General features: G+C 44.9%; 1 protein-coding gene across 3 annotated transcripts in view; it reads left to right on the top strand.

Moving 5' to 3' along the window:
• Window positions 1–24,427, top strand: part of UST (uronyl 2-sulfotransferase) — a 317,673-nt gene that overhangs the window by 205,936 nt on the left and 87,310 nt on the right. For all 3 annotated transcript variants that reach the window (XM_070796329.1, XM_019967566.2, XM_019967565.2), the window contains 2 exons: window positions 7,904–7,983; window positions 18,846–18,999. In XM_070796329.1, the coding sequence (XP_070652430.1) occupies window positions 7,904–7,983; window positions 18,846–18,999 (234 nt within the window). The remainder of the gene's footprint in view (window positions 1–7,903; window positions 7,984–18,845; window positions 19,000–24,427) is intronic.

Here is a 24,427-nt window from a genome sequence, read left to right on the forward strand (position 1 = left end):
CTACTGAGCCACCAGGGTTAAGGATCCTTGTCAAAACCATCATATCAGCATTTCCCTAAGTGTGTTCCTGAGAAATTTAGTCTCCTAAGACATTGGGGAAAAAAATGAAAATATCATGACTTAAAAAGTTTGGAAAATGCTATCTCCTTGTCCCCCTCTAGGAAAGTCACAACAATATTCACATTTTAAAGACTCTGATAATTTTTTAAATTAAAAACAAACAAAAAAAAAAAGTCTGTTTAATCAGCTTTCACCTAAAGTGTCCCAGTCTGAGTTGGCCAGGGGACTCTTTATAGTGTTTGTGGCTCTCAATTGCATCCCACAGAACTCTGAGTCACAGTTCAGAGCTGGCGGACCAGCCTACACACTTCCATCAGTCATACCAGTAAAGGCTACTCTTTCACTATAAACTTCACATCTGCAGTGACTCTATTCACTAGCCATTCAAATGACTAAACTCTTGAAAAGTATTCAAAGAACAGTGGATACAGCCCCTATGTCAGTGTGTTCTAGAGTGCCGTACCCTCTTCGTCAGAAACAGAATTTCTTTATGGTGTTTTAATTTCCCTTCCTCACTGCTCTCAGCCACTGCACACTCCATGTCTGACTGTGGCTACAAAGCATTGCAACGCTAGAAGAGAAAACCCACCGAAAGAAACCGCATTAGACTTGGAAACCATCCTGGGGCCACTGGGATTCCTCCCAGGCTTCCCTAAGGCAGAGTCACCTGGCCTGTGTTAAAGGCAAAGGTTGACTCATTCATTCTGAGGCTGGTCCCACCACTGTTTACTTGTTGTGATGAATATTCATTGAGGCCCTTCTGTTATGGCTGTAGACTGAGGATCAGACAGCATAGTAGATGCTTGTGCATCTCATTTTAATCCTTTAAGCAACATTATTAGGAAAGTATTATCACCCCCTTAAAAAGGAAAAAAACCAAATGCTCAAGAAGATATGGGAGAATAAGAATTGAAAATGAACTGGGATCAAATCCCAAAGAACCTTGAATGTTAGGCTAAGGAGATAGAACATTATTCATGGGCAGTGGGAGGTCAGTAAAAAATGGTTCTTAACCATCATGGGCATCAGAATATTCTCAGGAGCTTTTCACACATGTTTCTAGGTCCTACTATGAAATACTGAGTTATGCTCTTAATGGTGGCACCCAGGTATTTGTATCTTGTGGGGGAGCAGGAAACTCCCCAGGAGATGCTCAGGCACAATTCTAGTGAAGATTTATTGCAGGAAAGGATCTAATTATTAGAAAATTAAAGGGAATCCTCCACTAAACAAGAAAAATTCCTCTTTTACCTGCTGCTGCTGCTAAGTCACTTCAGTTGTGTCTGACTCTGTGCGACCCCATAGACGGCAGCCCACCTGAGAATCCCTTAAACCTCTGAAGATATTGTGTCAGAGGCCTGCACGTTTATCCCAGAAGACTAACTGTTGCTTGAGATGTTTTGGAAAAGTCTCCTCAGAGTGACCCTCAGAGTTCCCTGACCTTAGAGTAGGAAGGATGTGTCCACAGGTATCAGAGCTGCTCCAACTGGACTTTGGAGTCAAACCAAAATTAGCTGAGTCCATCTCCATGCCACAGGGCTAAGTTCACCCAGTGCTGCAAACAAGGTCTTATCTTGGAGTCCTGTAGACAAAAATCTGAGTCTGCTAGTAAAAACTCAGTGCAGAGAAAAGAGGGGGAAAGTAGGAAACCACAAGCTCTGAAAAATTAAAATGTTTTCTCCTCTGGTTCAAGTTGTAGCCGCGAGGTTGATTTTCTCTGTTCAGATGCAGCCTCCTTGCCTTGGTCACATCATTACTCCCCCTGGTGGTCGTCTTCTTCATTGCAGGCATGTGTTGTACTGACTCCTTAGTGAGGAGCTGAAGGTGGGAGGGCCATCCGACCTCCTTCAAAAAGGGCTTTCTTCATGCAGGAGGAAGAGGGAAAGGTAACCAGAGCCCACAGCCATCCTCCTGGCCTCTGAGGTTAAAGGGCCAAGGAGTTCTCTTCTGAGCTACTCCTTATTTGGCTTTGATGTGTAAAAGCATGTCTTTTCTTTCATTTAAGATGTTGTGCAAAATTATGGGACATCTAGTTGTTTACGAGTGACACAAGAACTCAGATCAGAGTAGGGTCAATGCTCTGTCAGTTACGGCTGACAAGCATCTCCCAAGGAAGTCTTTTACTAACTAGCTGTGTTTATAGAACTGCAGGTAAAGGTTTTCTGCTCTGTCATCTCAGCCAGTTAGGTTGAAAGCGAAAGATTAAAAGCTACTGCCTGGCACATCCTCTACATTATAAATTCTGTTTGATTCTTGCCTCTTTTTTTTAAACTTCAGTTCTATCTCATTCTCAGATGTGCTGTGATTCAACTTCTTCTTTTAGATCCATTCCATTACAGAGTTATTTTTCATTCTTTTTATTTGTAGTATTTTAAATTCATTCCTGGCTTGTTGCACTATTTTCCCACCGAGAACTTTAAAAAATATTCTCTCTGATATTTTGATGCTTTTATTTTTATTACTTTTAATGCTTTCCATCTGTTAGAACTTTCTTTTGATTTTTAAACCCATCACAAAAAGATAGAAAATTCATATCTTCATAAACCCTCTTTAGTCTCCAGAGTTATTTTGCTAACCGACCCCTTCCTCCCATTTTAACAGGTTATATATAGATCAAAAAGCAGTGGGAATGGTGAGGAGATTGCAGTTTAGTGATAAGCAGCAGGATTTTTGGTGTCAGGCAGACTTTTGTTTAAATCCTCATTCCACCTGGTTGTAGTGGTGAGATCGTAAGCAATCTATGCAGCTTTTCTGTGCCTCAGTTTCTTAACCCGTAAACCCTGGATGATAGTTAACTCATGGAGTCATTTAAAGATGAAATGCCAGTATGTACATAAAGAGCATCTTGATTCAGTGATAGCCTGGAAAACACTCAGAAAACGATGGTTTGTTTTGTGTTGTTACATCCTAGATGGTGAAATAGTACAACTGTTAGCTCCATGTGACACCACGGTAATGAATGCACAAATCTGTCCCAGAAAACCTGAATTCACAGCCTCGGTGATAATTCTGTCTTCAGTGAACTGTATATTTCTTAACTCCAAAAATGTTTTTCTAGAGGAGGTCTGTGCGTGCATGCTAAGTCACTTCTGTCGTGTCCAACTCTTTGCAACCCTGTGGACTATAGCCCGCCGGGCTCCTCTGTCCATGGGATTCTCTAAGCAAGATTACTGGAGTGAGGTGCCACGCCCTCCTCCGAGGGATCTTCCCCCTGCCCCCAGAGATCGAACCCACCTCTCTTGCATCTCCTGCATTGGCAGGTGGGTTCTTTACCACTAACACCACTCAGGAAGCCCCCAAAAGGGGGTACTTTATTGCATAAACAGTTTTGGGTATGTATTCTATGTAGGCACCTGGGCTTGGCTTTCTGGGGGATAAATAAAACCTGGCCACCACCCTCAAGGAGCTTTCAGTCTGGTTCAAAGCCAGGACACAAACCCAGCTATAACGTAACGTAAACGGAGCATGTCCTAGAAAATTCTCAGAGTGCCTCAGGAAGTTAAAGAAGACAATGATATCTCTAGCCAATGATGTTCAAAACCAAACCCATTTCCCCTCCCTTCTGGAGGCAGATTCCCTCCTCCTGCAGTGTTTCCCATCTCCACGAATGGGTACCACCACATGTTCAGACCCCAGCCAGGACTAAAAAGGAAGCTCCATTGACCATGCCCTCTCCTTCCCTTATGTTGCCAGCGGCTACAAGTCTCAGCACAGTCTCCCTCCTTAATATACCCAAATCTCTCCATCTGTTTTCACTTCCATGAACCTCATTCCTTGTTTCTGAACCTGTTGAGCCTTAGGGTTTCCTGGCATGCTTGTTAAAATGCAGATTGATGGGCCCCACCTCCAGAGTTTCTTCTAATTCCATAGGTGTGGAGTGAGGCCTGAGATTTTGTGTTCTTATTAAACACATGTCCTGGGCTTCCCTGGAGTCTCAGTGGTAAGAATCTCCTTGCCAATGCAGAAGACACGAGTTCGATCCCTGGGTCAGGAAGATTCTCTGGGGAAGGAATGGCAACCCACTCCAGTATTCTTGCCTGGGAAAGCACACGGACAGAGGAGCCTGGTGGACTACAGTCCATCGGGTCACAAAGGAGTCAGACACGACTTAGAGACCAAACAACATAATCAGGTGTCCAGGTGATACTGATGTAGCTGGTATGGGAACCACACTGAGAAGTGATGAGTCCATGACCTCATCATTTCCTGTTGAGATTATTTCTGTCTTCCTCACTAAACTTTCTGCTTCTAATCCTTACTCTCTTTTTCACCTGACCTTAGATCTGAGAGAAGAAAAAAAATCCTTTCTGGCTGTAGATAAATGTCGGAATCCTTCATGAGACCAGCAAGACCCTCAGTTACCCAGTTCTTACCTTCCTCTCTAGTCTTGTCCACTGCTTTGCTGATCCCGTGCCTGCCCGCCTGGCAGTTTTAATAGCCAAGTCATTTTTGTGTTTTGTGTTTTGCATCTGCTGTTCACTCTGTCTGCCATGCTGAGAGTCCCTTTCTTCTCTTATTGACTCCTGTGTATCCTTGGAAACCACTGAGAAACACCTCCTTACCCCAAAGCATTACCTCTCCATCTGCAGGTCGGGACAGGCATCCCACCTCCATGCTTTCTATCCCATGATCGTTATCACATGATGATACCTGTCTGTTTATCCACTTCTCCCACAAGTCTCTGAGCTTCCTGAGAGCAAGAACCAAATCTTTTATTTTAAAGCCACAATCCAGAGTGGCACATAGCCTGACATAGTTGAAAATCAATGATTGTTGAATGAAAAAACTTCAGGAAGGCTACCTGGAGGAGGCAAGCATTTTAGCTAGTTGTAAAGGAGAAGGAAATGGCAACCCACTCCAGTGTTCTTGCCTGGAGAATCCCAGGGACAGAGAAGCCTGGTAGCCTGCAGTCCATGGGGTCGCACAGAGTCGGACATGACTGAAGCGACTTGGCGGCAGCAGCAAAGAGTGATTAGAATGTGGACATGCAGAGAGAAGAGGAAGAACATTCTAGAAGAAGAATCTTGAGCCCGAGTTTGGACATGGTCAGTCTTGGACATGGTGTATGGAAGGAATATGGAGGACTCTAGTTTGACTGGCTATAGGATGTGGGATCTTGAGGGTCAATTGAGGGAAATAGTAAAGATAAAATTAACTTGACTCAGCAAGGGATTGAATATGGGAGTCCAGGAAAGACCCAAATCAAATGTGAGGATATAGAGAGAACCATTAACCAGAAAGGAGTAAAGATGGACGAGGATCAAGAGTGTGGTTTTGGCCAGGGTAGATTTGGGGATACCATTAGGACACATTCCACTGTCTTGTCTTTCTATGTCTTCCCATTTATTTTATTCAGGTTTTGATCTCCAGGGCTTGGTAAGCACCCAATATAAATGCTGAATGAATGAATGAATTCAGTGGAATCAAAATAAAGGCTAGCAGTGGTCCTGCATGAGCCAAGGCAAAGGAGAGTTAGTTCCTGTGATAATTTTAAGTAATGTCTTTGCCACTCACACAGATAAGACTCAGGTGAGAGAAATGTAGGCTGCTGGCAGCGTTGGGAAAACCAAGGGGGAACTCAGGTGATGGCCAGCAGGTGCTCAGGAGCCGGCTGCTTGTCACTCGAAATGGGGAAGGTTAGCATTTGTGAGGGCTTCCCAGGGGGCACTAGTGGTAAAGAAGCTGCTGGTCAGTGCAGGAGATCTAAGAGACGCGGGTTTGATCCCTGGGTTGGGAGGATCCCCTGGAGGAAGGCGTGGCAACCCACTGCAGTATTTTTGCCTGGAGAATCCCGTGGACAGAGGAGTCTAGCGAGCTACAGTCCATAGCGTCGCCAAGAGTCAGACACGACTGAAGCGACTTAGCATGCACAGCATTTGTGAAGATGGCCAGATGACACCATCTTCACAAACTGTGAACACAATGCCGTGGACTGAAGATTGTGGTACTTTATGTGGATTTTCCTATTTCGTGTGCAGGACAAAATTCGTGAGAGCTGAAATGTACAGTCTGACTACCCTATACTAATGTGATAAATGCAAGCATTAGTAACTTTATTCTCTATTTAAAGAGATGTCTAGAAAGAGTTATGCACTGTCATCACTAATCCATTTTTCCTCGTGAAATAGACGGCTTTATGACTATTATGACACTGTTCTCAAAATCTAACCACTACTGTTCTTCTCTCAAATTTAACACATTGACATGTGTTTAGAGAATGTAATATAATGTTGAATATGTGAAGGAAACAGGTTTTCTTCTGACCCATTTTTCCAGTCTTGTGTAATCCTAGATGGCTTTCTCATATTACTCTATGTGTACAAAGAAATAGCTGAAGAAAAATAATCTAAAGATTAAGGCATTGAATGGTCACTATTTTAAACATACACACAGTTATGCTTCTAAGCAGACAACCTCAGCAATCAGTTACTTTCGGCTGTGCTCCCAAATCAGTAATTCTGCTGGTAGATCTATCAAAAATCAAAATTCATAATGTGAAGGAAGCTGGAAGTTTTATTAACCAAAAACAAGCTCTGGAGCATGCAGGGGGGTTGTAAAGGATAAACAGAAGATAAAGAGGCAGGATTCAATTTCCTTTTACATGCAAGCTTGAGGACAGGCAGACCATTATTCACCCATGCCTGCCACTGACGAACAGAAGCCCTGGGTTATGAACTGCAAGTCATCTGCTTTTAAAATTCAATTTCATTTCTTCAAACAGTCGTTGTGAGCACGGATGTCTAATGAAAGAGTTTAGGCCACGACGTCCTAGAGTAACCATCTGTAAGTCAGGGACTCGTTGGAATTAATTCATTTAACAAATATTTATGGAGCATTTCCGTGTGTGTCAGCTCCGAGCTAGACAGGAGGGAACAAGGCAGACCAGGTTTCCGTCACGCTTGAGACAAACCTAGAGTTCCAGACTCCCATTTTATTGTTGTTGCTACTGTAGGTAACACATGAATGACCGTTTTTGTTTCCAGTTTTCAACTTGAGCTATTTCATAAAATATGAAGTGCTGCCCTTCTGATGTCTGTCCAAAGTAGCGATTTTCAATGTGCTGCTTAAAAATTCCAGAGTGTCAGCTTTGATGGGGCAAATAAGAAAATCTAAGGAAAGTGGAATTCAGGAAGTCAGGGAGTCATAAGAATGCTTGGAATTTCTAACAGATTTTACTAAACGTTTTCTGTATCATGACATGTTCCAGAAGACTGTAAATGTTAGTTTGTACAAATTAAAACTACTTTTTGCCTTGCTAATAACTGCAAAAAAATAATTCAGATGACCACCCACCAAAACCCGAGAACATTTTTTGGGAAGTGGTGGGGGGGGTGTTACGTGTTCCCTCTGAAATACTTGTTTTGTAAATTTTATAATCAAAGGGAAAAATAAGGAGATAGTGCCTCATTTTATTTCTACTTTTCAATTCTGCAGAACTAGTTTCAAATGCTTCTGTATTTCCCAGTAAGATCATTATAGAAATGTAAACTAATCATTAACCTTTGTCTTGATTGGACTTTAAAGGGGAGGATTAAAGGCATTTTCGTACTTGCATTTCAGGACAGCAACACACTGACTTCTCCAGTTAAAATTACTTCAACTGTCACTTTTATTTCATGATGGCAATTAACTAACTTAAATTCAGGACTGCACATTGCAAGAGCTTCTTTATTTTATTTAGTAAGGAGCCTTATGTAAAGTTCATAAGCACAAAGCATAGCTGTTTGGCCTGGTTCAAGAAGTAGTAAGTGAGGAAAAAAAGAGTTGGGGAGATAACCTTTAGCTTAATATAGCTTGGTAAATTAAATCCTATATATGCTAATTTTGTACTTTTTTTTAATAGATGGAACTGATTAAAAATATAAGTACTGCCGAACAGCCCTATTTATTCACCCGACATGTTCATTTCCTCAATTTCTCAAGGTAAGATATTTTTCAGTTTAATGGTTCTTTCATTTCTTTTGGGTACTTAGTCTCCTTCTAACAAACAATTACTTTAAAATCTACCTTCCTTTCCAAGGTAGTGTAATTGCCCTTCAAAAGACATTTTTAATCCATTTATTTTTTCAGTAGAGGGATCAAAATTTGAAATATTTGGTTAAAAGCTTCATTTCTTTCTTTTTTTTTTTTTTTTTTCCCTCTAATTTTATTTTTAAACTTTACATAATTGTATTAGTTTTGCCAAACATCAAAATGAATCCGCCACAGGTATACATGTGTTCCCCATCTAAAAATACTACTCTTAAGTCTTGTGAAAACTTGAAAATTTTTTTTAATGAGAAGCCACTTGACCTTATAGTTCTCAAAAAAAAAAAAGATTTTGTATTGGAACAAAATAGACAAGAGATGGATATTTTAGCAGATATATTTCATTGCACATTTTTATACAACCTGCACCCACACAGGACTCTGGGAATAACTTGGAGGTGGAATTATGTGTATTTTGTGTGTGCTGTGCGTATGTTTAGTTGCTAAGACGTACCTGACTCTTTATGACCCCATGGACCGTAGCCTGCCAGGCTCCTCTGTCCATGGGATTTTCAGGCAAGCATACTAGGTTGCCATTTCCTCCTCCAAGGGATCTTCCTGGCTCTAGGGTTGAGCCCATGTCTCCTGTGTCTCCTGCATTGCAGGCAGATTCTTTACCCGCTGAGCCATCACAAAGCTAGGCCCAGCCTCTTTCTCTACCTTTTGAACACTCCATTTCATTACTCTAAACCTTGCATGTTTGATGTTGGTGGGTATTTTAGAAATCTGTGTTTTTTTCCTCTTCACCCGCAAGGACCTTTTGATACTAATGCAAACCTCAAATTTATGTGTTTTGATCCTCTGTTAAATTGCTAACTGCACGTTCTGGGCATTCTCTTCCCCAGGGATCCCTTAGCACAGATTTCTTGTCACTGTACTTTACTGTAGTTCTTAGAGTCCTCCTCTAAGGGCGGGCCTGTCTAAGCTCACAGTTGAGGTTGACAGAGCACTAGGTCCCCGGGCCAATCTGCTGACTAGCCCCAGACCCTGGGCCTCCCCATCAGCCATCTGACCAGCCCTTTCCTCACTGCTTTTCCCATGGGGATAACAGGACCTCACAGGCTCACAGGAGAATCCTATCTGTGCTGACCTCGTGGCCCCGAGGGCCAGCAACCAGGGAGGCCTGAGTTTGCCCTGGGCAGCGCTTTGGCTGCCCTGCCGCAGGAAGCCTAACAGTCTGCAGGGCTGCGAGAAGAGTTTAGCCTTCAAAGAACTTTCCTGCTGTGCTGCGAGCCTTGTGCAAATGAAGTGTAAAGAGACAGATTCAGCAAAGCCAGTTACTAAGCAGCAAAGAGGAGTTGCTGCCTTATCTTTGAAAGCAAGTCTCCCCTGAAGTTCCCCAGCCTCTCTGATACCCAAAGTTCTCTGGGCTGGTGAACAGGTGAAGAGGACACCTGCGGATTATCCTGGATTATCCTCGGTGGCCGGAATGGGGGATGGGAGTATGTGTACCGCTTCCACAAGAGCTGTGTCTCCAACCACATTTCTAAAGTGGCTTGTCACTGCACTGTCCAGGGTATGTGCCTGTCTCCCACTTCCCTGGGGCCAAGAACATATAATTAGACATAATTAGATAACGAGGACTGGGTAGCTATTTTGGGTCATGTGTTTTACGACTTGTAGACAGCAGAGCACGGCCCCTCTGACCCCTTGATTCTCTCATGCACTTCCTTCCTCCCTTCTCTCTGCGTCACCCCTGACGTCCTCATTCATTATTCTTTCTTCCTCTTTTTAAAATTTTTGTTGGACTATAGTTGATTTACAGGGCTGTGTTAATTTCTGCTGGACAGCAAAGTGAATCAGTTACACATATACCCATTCTTTTTAGATTCTTTTCCCATGTAGGCCATGACAGAGTATTGAGTAAAATTTCCTGTGCTCTAAGTCCTTATTCAGTTCAGTTCAGTTCAGTCTCTCAGTCATGTCCGACTCTTTGTGACCCCATGAATCGCAGCACACCAGGCCTCCCTGTCCATCACCAACTCCCAGAGTTCACCCAAACTCATCTGCATCGAGTTGGTGATGCCATCCAGCCATCTCATCCTTTGTCGTCCCCTTCTCCTCCTGCCCCTAATCCCTCCCAGCATCAGGGTCTTTTCCAGTGAGTCAACTCTTCGCATGAGTTGGCCAAAGTGTTGAAGTTAGGTCCTTATTAGTTATCTATTTTATGTATACAAGTGTGCATATGTCGATCCCAGTCACTCAGTTTATCCCCCCCCATAACCCATTAACCATGGATTTGTCAAACCTCATTCATTTACTCCTCTTGCTTCCAGGGCAAATCTTTACAACCAAAACAAATTGCAAGTTTGCATAGTTAACTCAGTTTTCATAGTTTTCATAGTTAACTCAGGATATTATAGCATTCTAATTAATACACCAACACCAGTACCTTAATTGGATCAGCAGAACTGGGCACAGTATGGTTGACCGTATTTTATCTTGGCCTCCACTATCAAATACAAGCCCAAGAGTTTATTTTTGATTGATTGAGTTCTGAAAGAAAAGAGAAAAATGATAAACACCTTTTAGAGGACACTACATCCCAGGGAAAGTGTCGGCCTGGCTGTCAGGATCTCTGGGTGTCAGACCTTCCCGTCGACCTTAGTCTCTCTGGTGGGAAGGGGAAATCTCCATGTTCCCATCTCCAGGGGAGGGACAGTTCCCGCCCACCCCTGGTTTGTTGGGATGCTTAAAACCCCTGACGGAAAGCCCTTCAAGTTCTTGGAGAGAAGGGTATCATATGTATTCAAAGTGACATTTAAAAACATTTCTGTAGAAGTCTCAGTCTGAACCCCCAGTTTGTCTCCTGTCCAGATGCAGCCTCGTGTTCCGTTGCTCAGTTGTGTCCAACTCTGCGGCAAGAATAGAGTGGGCTGCCATTTCCTGCTTCAGGGGATCTTCCTGACCCAGGGATCGAATCCACGTCTCTTGTATCTTCCTGCATTGGCAATGGCACCCCACTGCAGCACTCTTGCCTGGAAAATCCCATGGACGGAAGAGCCTGGTGGGCTGCAGTCCCTGGGGTTGCTAAGAGTCGGATACTACTGAGCGACTTCACTTTCACTTTTCACTTTCATGCATTGGAGAGGGAAATGGCAGCCCACTCCAGTGTTCTTGCCTGGAGAATCCCAGGGACGGGGCAGCCTGGTGGGCTGCCATCTATGGGGTCGCACAGAGTGGGACACGACTGAAGCGACTTGGCAGTAGCAGCAGCAGCATTGGCAGGTGGATTCTTTACCACTGCACCACCTGGAGGCAGCCTCACCATGTCTCTAATGTAACACTTTCAGGTCAGGGCTCTGCTCTGGCTGATTTCTCCTCCCTCCATCCCATTGTGTTCAATTAAATACATACATATTGAGGACCCTGCACTAGGACGGGGGCTTCTACAGGGAGCAAGAAATGTTGTCCTTGGGACTTCCCTGATGGTCCAGTGGCTGAGACTCCTCGCTGCCAATGCAGGGAGCCTGGGTTCAATCCCTGGTCAGGGAACACGATCCCACATGCTACAACTAAGAGTTCCCCTGGTGGTGGTTTAGTCGCTAGGTCATGTCTGACTCTGAGACCCCATGGATTGTAGCTAGCCAGGCTGCTCTGTCCATGGAATTCTCCAGGCAAGAATACTGGAGTGGGTTGCCATTTCCTTCTCCAGGGAATCTTCCTGACCCGGGGATTGAACTTGTGTCTCCTGCATTGGCAGGCGGATTCTTTACCACGGAGCCACCAGGGAAGCCCCAAGAGTTCGCATGCAGCAACTAAGACCCAGCACAACCAAATAGATAAATAAATATTAAAAATATAGAAAAGAAAAGAAATGTCCTTGCCTTCAGGGAACTGCAAGTTCTTCTTCCATTAAGGAAGGAGTGGCGTGTATGACGAGTTTAGGAGAAAGAATCACCGGGTGTTCCCAGGGGAAGTGGAGGAGCAGGAGCCCCCGCCGATGGGCCAGCTGTGGACCAATGAAGGGGAGGGGCGTTGGCAGCCCAGGGACTAGCATAAGAGAAAACTGGGCAAAGAGAAAGATGGAAAGGAACCCTGTAAATGGGAGTCTCAAGCATGGGCGCAGCAGAAGTGGAATGGCAGTGATGAGCTGTAAGCAGGAAAAACAGAGACCAGTCTGATCAGCTGGAGTAAACTCCTGCTGACCGTGGGCCCAGTCTCACCTCTTCCCACCCCACGTGCACAAGGCCCATGGCCTCAGCTACAAGACCTCCATAAACACGCAGAGAAGGACAAATTGAACTTGAATACGCTACAGGACTGTTACTAAACATGGCAATTAAATCATCAGCCTTTCTTTTTCAAGGGAACAGTTTTCTTTCAGGAAAATTTCTTGGGTATAAACAGTGAACCGTGGGCATGTAAGGAAAATCCCCAATTATACAATTAACAGAGTAAAACATCTATGTTGGGACTCATTAAGAGGGCTTTCATATGCTTTTAAAACTGAGTCCTATATTTTGAATTATAAGACATAGAGAAAATTAAGCTGCTCTTAAGGCATCTACCTTGATCGCTGCTGACAGGCATTGTTTCAAGAGAAACATTGTTTTAAGAGGTTATTAAGAGAAGAATTGATGCTGCAACCTAATATTCTTATTTGATATTTTATTTCTAATCTTCCTTACGTTGTTGACACGCAGCAGAACACTTGTGGGGGAGCAGAATGTAAGAATGAAAGTCTAACCTTGTTCCCAACACTTTCTTTTGTACACTTATGTTCTGAACTCATGAAGTGTATGGCATTATACCAAAATGAATCTCCCCCTATTTCTTCTTTTCCAGTAAATATGATATTCTTATCTTGGAATTTAGATACTCCGAGTGATGTAAAATGCTATCCTTCGAGTTTCTGACAATTCAATAAATTTCATTTATTCATCGTCTAGGCATCTTGTCCTGTTCCATCTTTTCCTCCCTTTTTTAGACCTAAAATAAAGGTAAAGGTGCATGCGCTGTCGTGTCCGACTCTTTGCGACCCCTTGGACTGTAGCCCACCAGGCTCCTCTGTCCATGGGATTTCCCAGGCCAGAATACTGGAGTGGGTTGCCATTTCCTTCCCCAGGGGATCTTCCCAGCTCAGGGATTGAACTCAAGTCTCTGGCGTCTCCTGCATTGGCAGGCGGATTCTTTACTGCTGAGCTTCCTGGCACCTAGATGGAACAGTTTCACCATATCCATTTTTATCAATTCAACTGTGGAAAACAATACTATCAGACCAAACTGGTTCTTTTGTAGTTGCCTCAGGGAAGACTTCCTGCCAGAGGAGATAAACACTACAATGTCAGCAGAAGCCTCAGATTGGTTTGTATTCTGAAGATTTTCGCCATTCTTGCAGTTTTTGAGCCATCTGAAAGTTCAGGCCAGACAAATGTTTTTCACCTGGTCTACCTAGAGAACTGAATCGAAATTATTTTGGCCTAAAAGATGCTATTTTGTTGTGATGTTTTAAGTACATCACTTAATATTTGTGTACTCTGGTTTCATGAGCCTGTTCGCGGTTGTCAAAGTCAACTATAGAATTAGAATTTTTGCAAAAGTTCAACTTCCCAAGACCATCTCTTCACGTATGTCTTAGATCATCAGGACTATGACAGACAATTCATCTTCCCTGCTCCTGCCCCCCACATTTCGTTTGTTTTCTAAGATTTTTTGTGTGTGTGTGGTGGGGAGAAGTAATTCTTTTTCCAATCTACAGTTTCCCTTGACCCTCAACTTGGGTCTTGCAGGGAAAACACTGTGAAGGCTTGTGTCAGAGTGCAATGCTATGAAAATAGTCAGAGTGAATGGTGAGATTTTCTGACCTCAAACTACCACTTCTCTTAACCCTGTTTTGTGTCTCTTCCTTTCTCACCCATGACCCCCTCACCCTTCTTTGCATCCATTTCTCTTTCCTCGTTTGTCTCTGATGGTGGCTCCAACGCCAGCACTAACTTGAGAAAGCAAAACATGTAAAAATCAATCAATCGCTAGAGAAGCAGGCAGGGTGCATCCGAGGACACCATGTGAGTTGTGGACACGTTCTTCCCTTGAAGGGGAGGTCCTGGTTACCAGTGTGAACAAGGTCTGCTCCCTGATGGCCTCATTTAACAAAACAAATCTGATCCTGCTAATTCCATAATTCAAATGGGTTTCCACGTTTTATTTCTAAACGTTGACTCTGTTTTCATTCTCATTTGCAAAGTCATCCCTTTTAATTGTGTCCTGCAAATCTTTTGTAATGGTGACAGATGCCTCCAGCTTTGAAGAGGGCATCAGACAGAACCCATGTTAGCACTTACTGAGTGCTGTCTTTACCCACTTAAACATAGCCTGAAAGTTCGATTTTCAGAATGAGGGTGTTCTGTGAGGTTATCCTGTGTAGACAAGGCCGGGCTCATCTTCTGAAAATGGCGCTGTCCCCCTTTTCTCTTTTCCCTCCACAGTGAGTGGTCTCTCTCTGGGCCCCATGAGCCCACACATCTGGCCGGCCCATCAAGGACTTGACCTGAGCCCACCTCACTGCCCCCCTCAAAGGGCCTTCCTCCTCCTCATCTACTTGCTTCCTGCCTCTGGTGTCGGCTTTCCTTTCCCAGCAGGAAGCTGACCTCAGGTGCCCCACCCCCACCCACTTGTCTCCACCCCTGCGACTTGCCAGAAGCTCCCGCCCCTCTTACCTCTGGACACTCAGGGAGCGCTGAGTGGCTCAGCCTCTGCTTGCATGGCATGATGGCAGGTTCTGTCATGGGCGCCAAGGACCGCAGTGTCCACTGAATGAGGTTGTGAGGTTGGAGGGAGACCCTTCCACTTGTTCCCGAAAAGGGCCTTAACTAACCACCTTCCCCTCCTCCTCCTGCAGCAGCCCCTCACCCTGCCCCCCAAACGACTACAACCTTTTCCACGATGGTCTTTCTCTCACTTCAAAGCGTCTCCTTAGTCACTCACCAACAGGGATCAAAGCCTGGGCCACTAGCCTCAGATACTCTTCATTTTTTGATGAAGGAAGGAAAGTTATGACCAACCTAGATAGCATATTCAAAAGCAGAGACATTACTTTGCCAACAAAGGTTCGTCTAGTCAAGGCTATGGTTTTTCCTGTGGTCGTGTATGGATGTGAGAGTTGGACTGTGAAGAAGGCTGAGTGCCGAAGAATTGATGCTTTTGAACTGTGGTGTTGGAGAAGACTCTTGAGAGTCCCTTGGACTGCAAGGAGATCCAACCAATCCGTTCTGAAGGAGATCAGCCCTGGGATTTCTTTGGAAGGAATGATGCTGAAGTTGAAACTCCAGTACTTTGGCCACCTCATGCGAAGAGTTGACTCATTGGAAAAGACTCTGATGCTGGGAGGGACTGGGGGCAAGAGGAGAAGGGGACAACAGAGGATGAGATGGCTGGATAGCATCACCGACTCGATGGACGTGAGTCTGAGTGAAGTCCGGGAGTTGGTGATGGACAGGGAGGCCTGGCGTGCTGTGATTCATGGGGTCGCAAAGAGTCGGACATGACTGAGCGACTGATCTGATCTGATCTGATCTGAACAGCCCAGGAATAACTTCTACTTTTTTTTTTTTGGCTGTGCTGGGTCTTCAGTACATGGGCTTTCGCTAGTTACAGAGCTTAGGCCTAGTTACTCTGTGGCACATGGGATCTTAATTCCCTGAGCAGGGATTGAACCCACGTCCCCTGCATTGGAAGATGATTCTTAACCACTGGACAACCAGGGAAGTCCCAAGGACTAACCTCTACTTTTAGGTCAGAGATGAAAAAGAAGATATACTTTCAGTAGAATGGAACTTGCCAGGGGTGAGGAGGAAGCAGGGAGATGGGATTTATTGTTTAATGGGCACAGAATTTCAGTTTGGGCTGATGAGAAAGCTCTGGAGGTGGGTGATGGGTTCTGGGGATGGTTGTTCTACAGTGTAAATGTACTTAATGCCACTGAAATACACTCTTACAAGTAGTGGGAAAGGTAAATTTTGCCTGTGTATTTTACCACAACTAAAATATATATATATATACACTTTCAAAAGCTGTTTGAAGCTTTTAAAACTACTGTAGTAAGAGGACGTGCGTGCATGCTAAGTCACTTCTGTTTGTCTGACTCTTTGTGACCCTAAAGGACCCTTTGGGGGACTGCCCTGCAGGGAATCCTAGGACCCAGCTTTTATGCTAATTAACATAGTCATTCTTTACAAGACCACGGAAGTACAGTTGAGGTTTTTAAAAGCACGTTGCTGTTTGAGGGTTGAATTGCATTCACCATCTGCATGCTTTGTCTTTCTAATCCCTAACCCTACTACTCTGGTTGCTCTTTATCATGGATATGAAGCCCAGTTTAATTAAGAAGAGACTGATTTATCCAGGGTGCACAGCTGACTTCTGGAACTAGTTAGTTGTTCGTGCAGCTGTGTGAATGTCACCTTGTGTACGTCTGGAATCTGACAAGAGTTGTGTTGGCCTGGCTAACCCTGCTCCTGAACACTGTTTTCCAGTGTCTGGAATGGCATTCACATGCCTGGTGCCTGAAATCACACCATCAGAGTCATTCCTTCATGTGCCTCTGGATTCTTCTCTCTGAAGATTTTCTTTAAAAATTCAAACACACACACACAGAAAGAGAACAGCATTCTGTAAATTAATACACAAAACAAATAGGATCCGTGACTCATTATATCTACTTTCCTTTCCCACGTGCGTGTGTCAAGTCTCTTTAGTCGTGTCCGACTCTGCAACCCCATGGACTGTAACCCACCAGGCTCCTCTGTCCATGGGATTCTCTAGGCGAGAATACTGGAGTGGGTTGTCATGCCCTCCTCTGGGGGATCTTCCCGATCCAGGGATTGAACCAGCATCTCTTGTATCTCTTCCATTGGTAGACGAGTTCTTAGCACTGCCAGAGCATTGTAATAGCGGCTGAAATTTATGAACTGAGACACAGCCACCCTGGTTTTCATGTCTTCATTGGTTGAGTGCCTACTGTGTACCACGCTGTGTCTAAGGACGTTGTTCCTGGCTTCTGGAGTCACAAGTCTGATGGGAGAGGCAGACCCGGACACACAGTGCTGGAAAGAGCACTTGGAGCCAGAGGAGGAAGGGACCGACACGAGTTCACTGGGGAAGGATGTGGCGGTGACTCTGGGCTGCGTTTTGAAAGATGAAGAGTCTGCCAGCTGGAAAGGTGGGAGCAGGGTCACGTCAGTTTGTTTTCTCTGAGCTCTTTCTGACCCCTGACAGAATGTCTGGGTGTCCTCATCAGAAGGTCATGGGGTGAGAGAAGCCTGTGGGCCCCTCAGGAGGTCCCCAGAGCTCCGAGTGTTCTCCCAGTCTCTTCAGGATCATTGCTTCCAGGCAGTTCAAAGAGAAGGGGGAGGAATTTTTAAGACAAATTTAGCCAACCTGATCCTTTTGCCTGGGGAAGGCCTTGCTCTTAGACCAGATTTCAGTGCATTTGTCTAATCCCTTTGTGGAAGGAATTAAAATGCAACACCTAGACACTGGCTTTATTTTTATCTGAAACCCCTCGCCATCATTTGAGGACAATTATATTGATTTTTGTTGTGTTCACGTTATTGTTTACATTATTACTTGCCTCAGCTCTGGAATCTTCTTTCCACGGTTCAGAGCACAGATTCTGGAGCCAGACTGCCTGGGTTCATATCCTGGCTCAGCCACAAGTTAAGCACTCCCTGCCTCCGTTTCCCCAGTATAAATGAAGATAATTACGATTTCTACTCCACTGAGGTTTTGTGGGGGCTTCCCAGATGTCACTAGTGGTAAAAAAAAAAAAAAACAAACAAACCAACCTGCCCATGCAGGAGACATAAGAGATGCGATCCCTGGGTCAGGTCAGGAAGACCCCCTTGGAGGAGGGCACAGCAACCCACTCTGGTATTCTTGCCTGGAGAACCCCATGGACAGAAGAGCCTGGTGGGCTACAGTCCATAAGGTCACAAAGAACTGGACACAACCGAAGTGACTTAGCATGCACACATGAGGTGTTATGAGGCTTCAGTGAGTTGGTTACAAAATATTTACAGCAAGGTGAACAGGGAGCATTTAATACATCTTGGCTGTTATTCTCCACTTCCTACAGAGCCCCTAACCTGAGACTGTTCTAATTAGAATGTAGAATAAGTACCATATCCTCCAGTGAGGCATTCAGAATTTACCAGGCAGTCAAAACATTCCATGAGGGTCAGTGGGTCTGTTCCAGACGCTGGTAATAGATACAAAACCCAGTTCAGTGTGGCCCCTCCCTGGGGACCTCTAGCCTTGTGAGAAAACGAGACCGTATCTATACCTTCACGGTGACAATTCCTGCATTTTGCACAGTGCTGACTCCTGAACAGTCTTCACAGCCTCTCAGTAACTTCTTGGAATATCCTGCAGGATAATAAGTGTCTCCACCAGGAAACACTGCCTGCTGGTTTGATTGTTCACTGGTACCTGTGCAGTGGCTTCCCTGGTGGCACAGTGGTAAAGAATCCGCCTGCCAGTGCAGGAGATGCTGGTTCAATCCCTGGGTCAGGAAGATCCCCTGGAGGAGGAAATGGCAACCCATTCCAGTATTCTTGCCTGGAGAATCCCATGGACAGAGGACCCTGGTGGGCTGCAGTTCATGGGGTTGCAAAGAGCTGGACACGACTTAGCGACTGAGCAGACGGGGTCCTCTGGTGATGATGTGTTTACCTAGAGGAGAACCAGTGTGTACGTGGGCCTGATTTTCCTCCAGAAAGGATGGTTTGTAACCCGCTCCATGTTTGTGTGCATCTTAGGTTTGGAGGAGACCAGCCTGTCTACATCAACATCATCAGAGATCCTGTCAACCGGTTTTTATCTAACTATTTTTTCCGTCGGTTTGGAGACTGGCGAGGAGAACAGAATCACATGATTCGCACCCCCAGCATGAGGCAGGAGGAGCGCTACCTGGTGAGTCCTGTCGCCTCAGATATGTAGCAGCCCCCGCCCAGGGCCATCTGGTCCTTGGGCTCCATGGGATGAGGGTACCGCTTCAGAAAGCAAGTTTTTACCAGTGAAAAATTAACTTTCCAGATCATTCAGATCCAAACAAACATTTTCTCAAATGACTTTCTAATCTTGTTTTCCTCAGTTTTTCTTTAGTGTTGATTTCAGGTCCTGGAGAAAAAACAGTCTTTCCCAGGGAATCCTGACCAGCACTTTTGTTTTGGTGTGTTCGGGGATTTCTCTTAAAAGGTCACAGAGTGCTTACTCACACCTCATCCCATTCAATTCCCATGACAACCCCATGAGGGAGGGGTACTTTGAGATGAGGACCCTAACATTCCAAAAGAATGTGAACACAGCCGTGACTGACTGTTTCCAGGCCCTCTTACTCCGAGTCCAAGGTTCCTTCCACCACGGCACACAAGAATCAGGCATCTCAGTGAAATTTGTTGGCCTTTCCAGACCTTATTTTGGGACCCTCAACGTCACAGGGATGTTGATTTTGATCCCAAGAGTTGCTTCCACAGCTCGGAGTTGGTAATGGAGGAAAATAGTGCACCTTACTGTCAGCTCCAGAATAAAAGATGCATTTCCCACTAGTTTGTGACCTGGATTGACAAACGCTTGCTGAGGGCTTAGAGCCTGGTGTTAAAGAGGCTGAAACCCTGGCCTCTGTGTCTGCAGGAGCCTGTTGGGTTCAGCCAGACCATCCTGGGCTCTCAGGCCCAGAAGAGAGAGAAGAATGTATGGAGGGCTCAGTGCAAATCTGCCTCCACTGCTGGCATGCAGCACAGAGGCCATGCCCACCACTGCTGTGCACAGAAGCGTCCGTCAGCTAAAGAAGAGTAGTGTTACAGTTCCAGCACAAGTTCTCTTTCCTCATGTGATTTTAAAAAGCATAACTGCATGCGTTTGGAGGATGGAGCATTTTTCAACAATATCATTTTCATGTCTTAAAATCCACAGTTAGAGTTGAGAAAATTGAGATGCACAGAAGTATCTTATCCAGTGCTGCACAGCTAGTTACAGATGGGCCAAGACTAGAAACAAAGGCTTTCTACTGGCCATTCAGCATTTGTTCAACTGCCTAATGCTTCAGGGGAGTATTCTGATGATATATTTTTAAAGTGCCTTTTACTTTTTTTCTCTTTCCATTATGATGGCAAAAACTCTTAACTTTTCCTTTATATGTTATGAATATGGCTCTGTATTTTTTTTATGACAAGCACATATTTTTATAATGACAAGTACATATTCAGAGTATAGAACCACTTACTAGAGGAATAATGTCTTTATTGTTTGTATTGGACCCGATTAGCCTGTTGTGTTTTTTGAAAACATAGAGCATATTCCATGTAATCAAAATATCTTGCAAAGTTTCTGTTCAAAGTTTCAGTTCAATCCAATACTAGTGAGAACCAAGTTACAGCAGAGGATGCCAAAAAACCAAAGATTTGGAAACAAGTTTTATGAATCCTACTCTTCAAATATTAATGTAGGTGATAAGTAAATTGATAGTCTACCAGAAGGTGAAAAGTGATCAGGGAAAGTGAACGGGCAGTCCCAGGAATCCGTCATGTGGGCAGGGGGTGGTGGCGGGCAGGGGACCGGCTGCGATGTTAATAAGCAGATCAGGGAAGGCATTGGATCCGACATATCAGCAATGATTAGAATGAGAGATAGAGTTGATCACGCAGTTGGCTGGGAGAACGCCGCCCCAAGTAGAGAGGGGAACTGGAGCGAAGGCCTGAAGTGGACACTTGGGCCTGTTGTTCAGAAACCAGCAGGGAAAAGGGGGTGGCTGGTATAGAGTGAGGGGTGAGGGCAGGGAGGTGAACTTACAGAGGTAAGTCTCGGAGACCACGCACCATATAAAGCCCTGTGAGTTGCTGTGATAACTTTGAATTGAGAAATAAAATGAATAGCCCCCAATTAGACACACCGTTTTTTTTTTTTTTTTGAAGTATAGTTGATTTACAATGTTGTGTTAATTTCTGCTGTATAGCAAAGTGATTCATTACGCACACATGTATATACATTTTTTTGATACTCTTTTCCCCTGTGGTTTATCATTGGATACTGAATATAGTTCTCTGTGCTATACAGTAGGACCTTGTTTATCCTCTCTCTATATAATAGCTTGCATCCACTAACCTCCCATTCCATCCTCCCCCACCTCCTTCCCTTTTGGCAACTACCAGTTTGTTCTCTACGTCTGAGTCTGTTTCTCTTTCACAGATAGGTTCATTTGTGTCAAATTTTAAATAACACATAAGTGGTTATCATATGGCATTTGTCTTTCTCTTTCTGACTTCACTTAGTTTGATAATTTCTAGTTCTATCCATGTTGCAGCAAATGGCATTATTTCATTCTTTTTATGGCTGATTCGGAGAAGGCAATGGCAGCCCACTCCAGTGCTCTTGCCTGGAAAATCCCATGGATGGAGGAGCCTGGTGGGCTGCAGTCCGTGGGGTCGCTAGGAGTCGGCCACAACTGAGCGACTTCACTTTCACTTTTGACTTTGATGCATTGGAGAAGGAAATGGCAACTCACTCCAGTGTTCTTGCCTGAAGAATCCCAGGGACGGTGGGCTGCCATCTATGGGGTCGCACAGAGTCGGACACGGCTGAAGCGACTTAGCAGCAGCAGCAGCAGTATTCTACTGTCTAGATGTACCACATCTTCTTTATCTATTTCTCTGTCGATGGACATTCAGGTTGTATCCATGTTTCGGCTGTTGTGAATAGTGCTGCTATGAATGTAGAGGTGCATGGATCTTTTTGGATTAGAGTTTTGTCCGGATATGTGCTCAGGAGTGGGATTGCTGAATCGTATGGTAATACTATTTTTAGTTTTCTGAGGAACCTCCATGGTGTTTCCCACTGTGGATGCACTAACTTACCAACCAACGCTCCCACCAACACTAGAACGGTTCCCTTTTCTCCAACACCCTCTCCAGCATTTGTGATTTGTAGACTTTTTAATGATGGCCATTCTGACTAATGTGACGTAGTACCTCACTGTAGTTTTGATTTGCAATTCTCTAATAATTAGCGATTCCTTAGTGGGTCAGTCAGTAAAGAATCCACCTGCAATGCAGGAGACCTTGTTTTGACCCCTGGGTTGGGAAGATTTCTTGGAGAAGGAAATGGCAACCCTCTCCAGTGTTCTTTCCTGGGAAATCCCATGGACAGAGGAGCCTGGTGGGCTGTAGTCCATGGGATCACAAAGAGTCGGACTCAACTTAGCGTCTAAACCACCACTCACAATAATTATTAATGTTGTGCATCTTATCATGTGCCTATTGGCCTTTTGTATTTCTTCTGTGGAGAAATGTGTATTTAGGTCTTCTGCTCATTTTTCAATTTGGTTGTTTGTTTTTCTGTTGTTGAGTAGTTGTATGAGGTGTTTGTATATTTTGGAGATTAAGCCCTGTCACAAACTGTACACATCTTAATCAGTGATTCTTCCTCCTGAATATCCTCTAGAAAGCTGAGCCTCCCTCCCAGCAGGTGATACATCATCTCACAAGCCCACAGACACCCTCAGCAATTCTCTCCCTTTTTTCTGGGAGTCCAGACTCCTCCCTCCTGCTCTAGACTTATATCTGTCTGAAACCTTGGTTCTTGTTCTGAAGTCTCACAAGCCTCCCCACACTCAAAGTTTCCAGGGGATTTGATTGAAAATAGGGTCTGTGGGGGAGAGAGAGAGAGAGAGAGAGAGAAAGAGACCTTAAAGTTGTGCAGTGAACAACCTACCCAACTGTACATGGATGTTCCAATATTCTTCAGTGCTCCCACCAACTGCTGGCTGGCTATGTCATTTCTCTGGGTGGTATAATGTCTTCACATTTGTCCTTTCATCCCAACATCCAGCAAGGTCTTTGAGAACAAGATAAGATCAGAGTTCCATTTCTGTCCCTGGAATTCAGAAGAGTGGCTGAATTAGTTGTTGTTGTTCAGTTGCTAAGTTGTGTCTGACTCTTTGTGACCCCATGGACTGCAGCACACCAGGCTTCCCTGTCTGTCATTATCTCCTGAAGTTTGCTCAAACTTATGTCCATTGACTCAATGATGCCATCCAACCATGTCATCCCCTGTTGCCCCCTTCTCCCCCTGCCTTCAATGTTTCCCAGCATCAGGATCTTTTCCAATGAGTCAGCTCTTTATATCAGGTGGCCAAAGTATTGGAACTTCAGCTTTTTTTTTTAAAGCCCGTAAAATGTTGAAAGCTGGTAATGGAGACAAGTCTTGCATTTTTGGAGAGCCTTTATGATATGAGAGATTCCTGGGAAATTCCCTGCCTGGGATTCTACCCTCAGAGATTCGCAGGGGCCCCCATTCCACACGTAAATCACCGTATCCTGAGAAGGGCCCATGTCAGATGAGCCTGGCTCATTCCTTGGCCGGGCCCCAGCAGGAGAGCCCTGGACTCCCCGAGAACAGCAGAGGGAGAACTGGGGAGCAAAGAGCAAGGAGGGCCCCAAAGACATGTGACTCCTTCAGATCCAGCTCCAGTCTGACCCCATTAGGAGACTGTTCTCTTGTTCAAAGGATGGTTTGTTTATTTGGAAGAAGCCAGTGTATTGCCTTTTTTTTTTTAATAGCTGAAACTTTTTATTCCCTCTCCTCGATCCCATTAGACCCTTGGAATAAAACTGCCCCCTTTCAGAGCCTGTCCTCATTTTGGCAAGCCTGGGTGGTCAGTTGTTTCACTCAAAGGAGGGTGTTGTTTGTGTCTCGCTGGGGTGCAGGGCAGCTGTGAGGAGACCGGGTCCCCTCAGTGAGGCCCTGCCTGGGGGTGAGGGCCCAAGAAGGGAGTCAGGCGAGCCGAAGTGGGCAGGCAGGGCAACCACCCCAAGCAGCGTGTCGCTGCTCACACACAGAGTCATGGGCGCTGGCCCGAGACAGGTCCACTGGTGTCCCCACTTGATTCCAGACCCCAGTGCTCCAAAGCCCTTTGCTTTATCCAGTTGCCAAAAATAAGGCAGTTCTGCTCCTGGCTGTGGGCCTTGCAGAGCTGCTTAGCATTCAGCTGGGAGAGGGCGGGGTTTGGGGGCTGAAATATTATCATCTGTGATGCCAGGTGGTTGGGAAGAAACTGGAAATAAGCACAGGGACCATAGGGTTCCTGAAGGTCAGTTATGAGGAGCCTCTCTTCCCTTGGATGCAGGGACGGGGCCTAGGTCTAGTGATGGGTTAGGGGTCCAGCCTAGTGTAGAAGCCAGGCCTCCTGACTCCATACCTGTCTGGTTGGCTCACTTGGACCTTATGTTTTACTTCCTGGATGGTAAAAAGAGAAGAGGAGTGGGCCAAGTTCCATGGTTTTTGAGCAAAATCATTTCATCTGATGCATCTTTACAAAGACATAACTGTTATAACAATTTTTTTT

Source organism: Bos indicus, chromosome 9 (genome assembly GCF_029378745.1).
Source record: "Bos indicus isolate NIAB-ARS_2022 breed Sahiwal x Tharparkar chromosome 9, NIAB-ARS_B.indTharparkar_mat_pri_1.0, whole genome shotgun sequence".
NCBI classification, from domain to species: Eukaryota; Metazoa; Chordata; class Mammalia; order Artiodactyla; family Bovidae; genus Bos; species Bos indicus.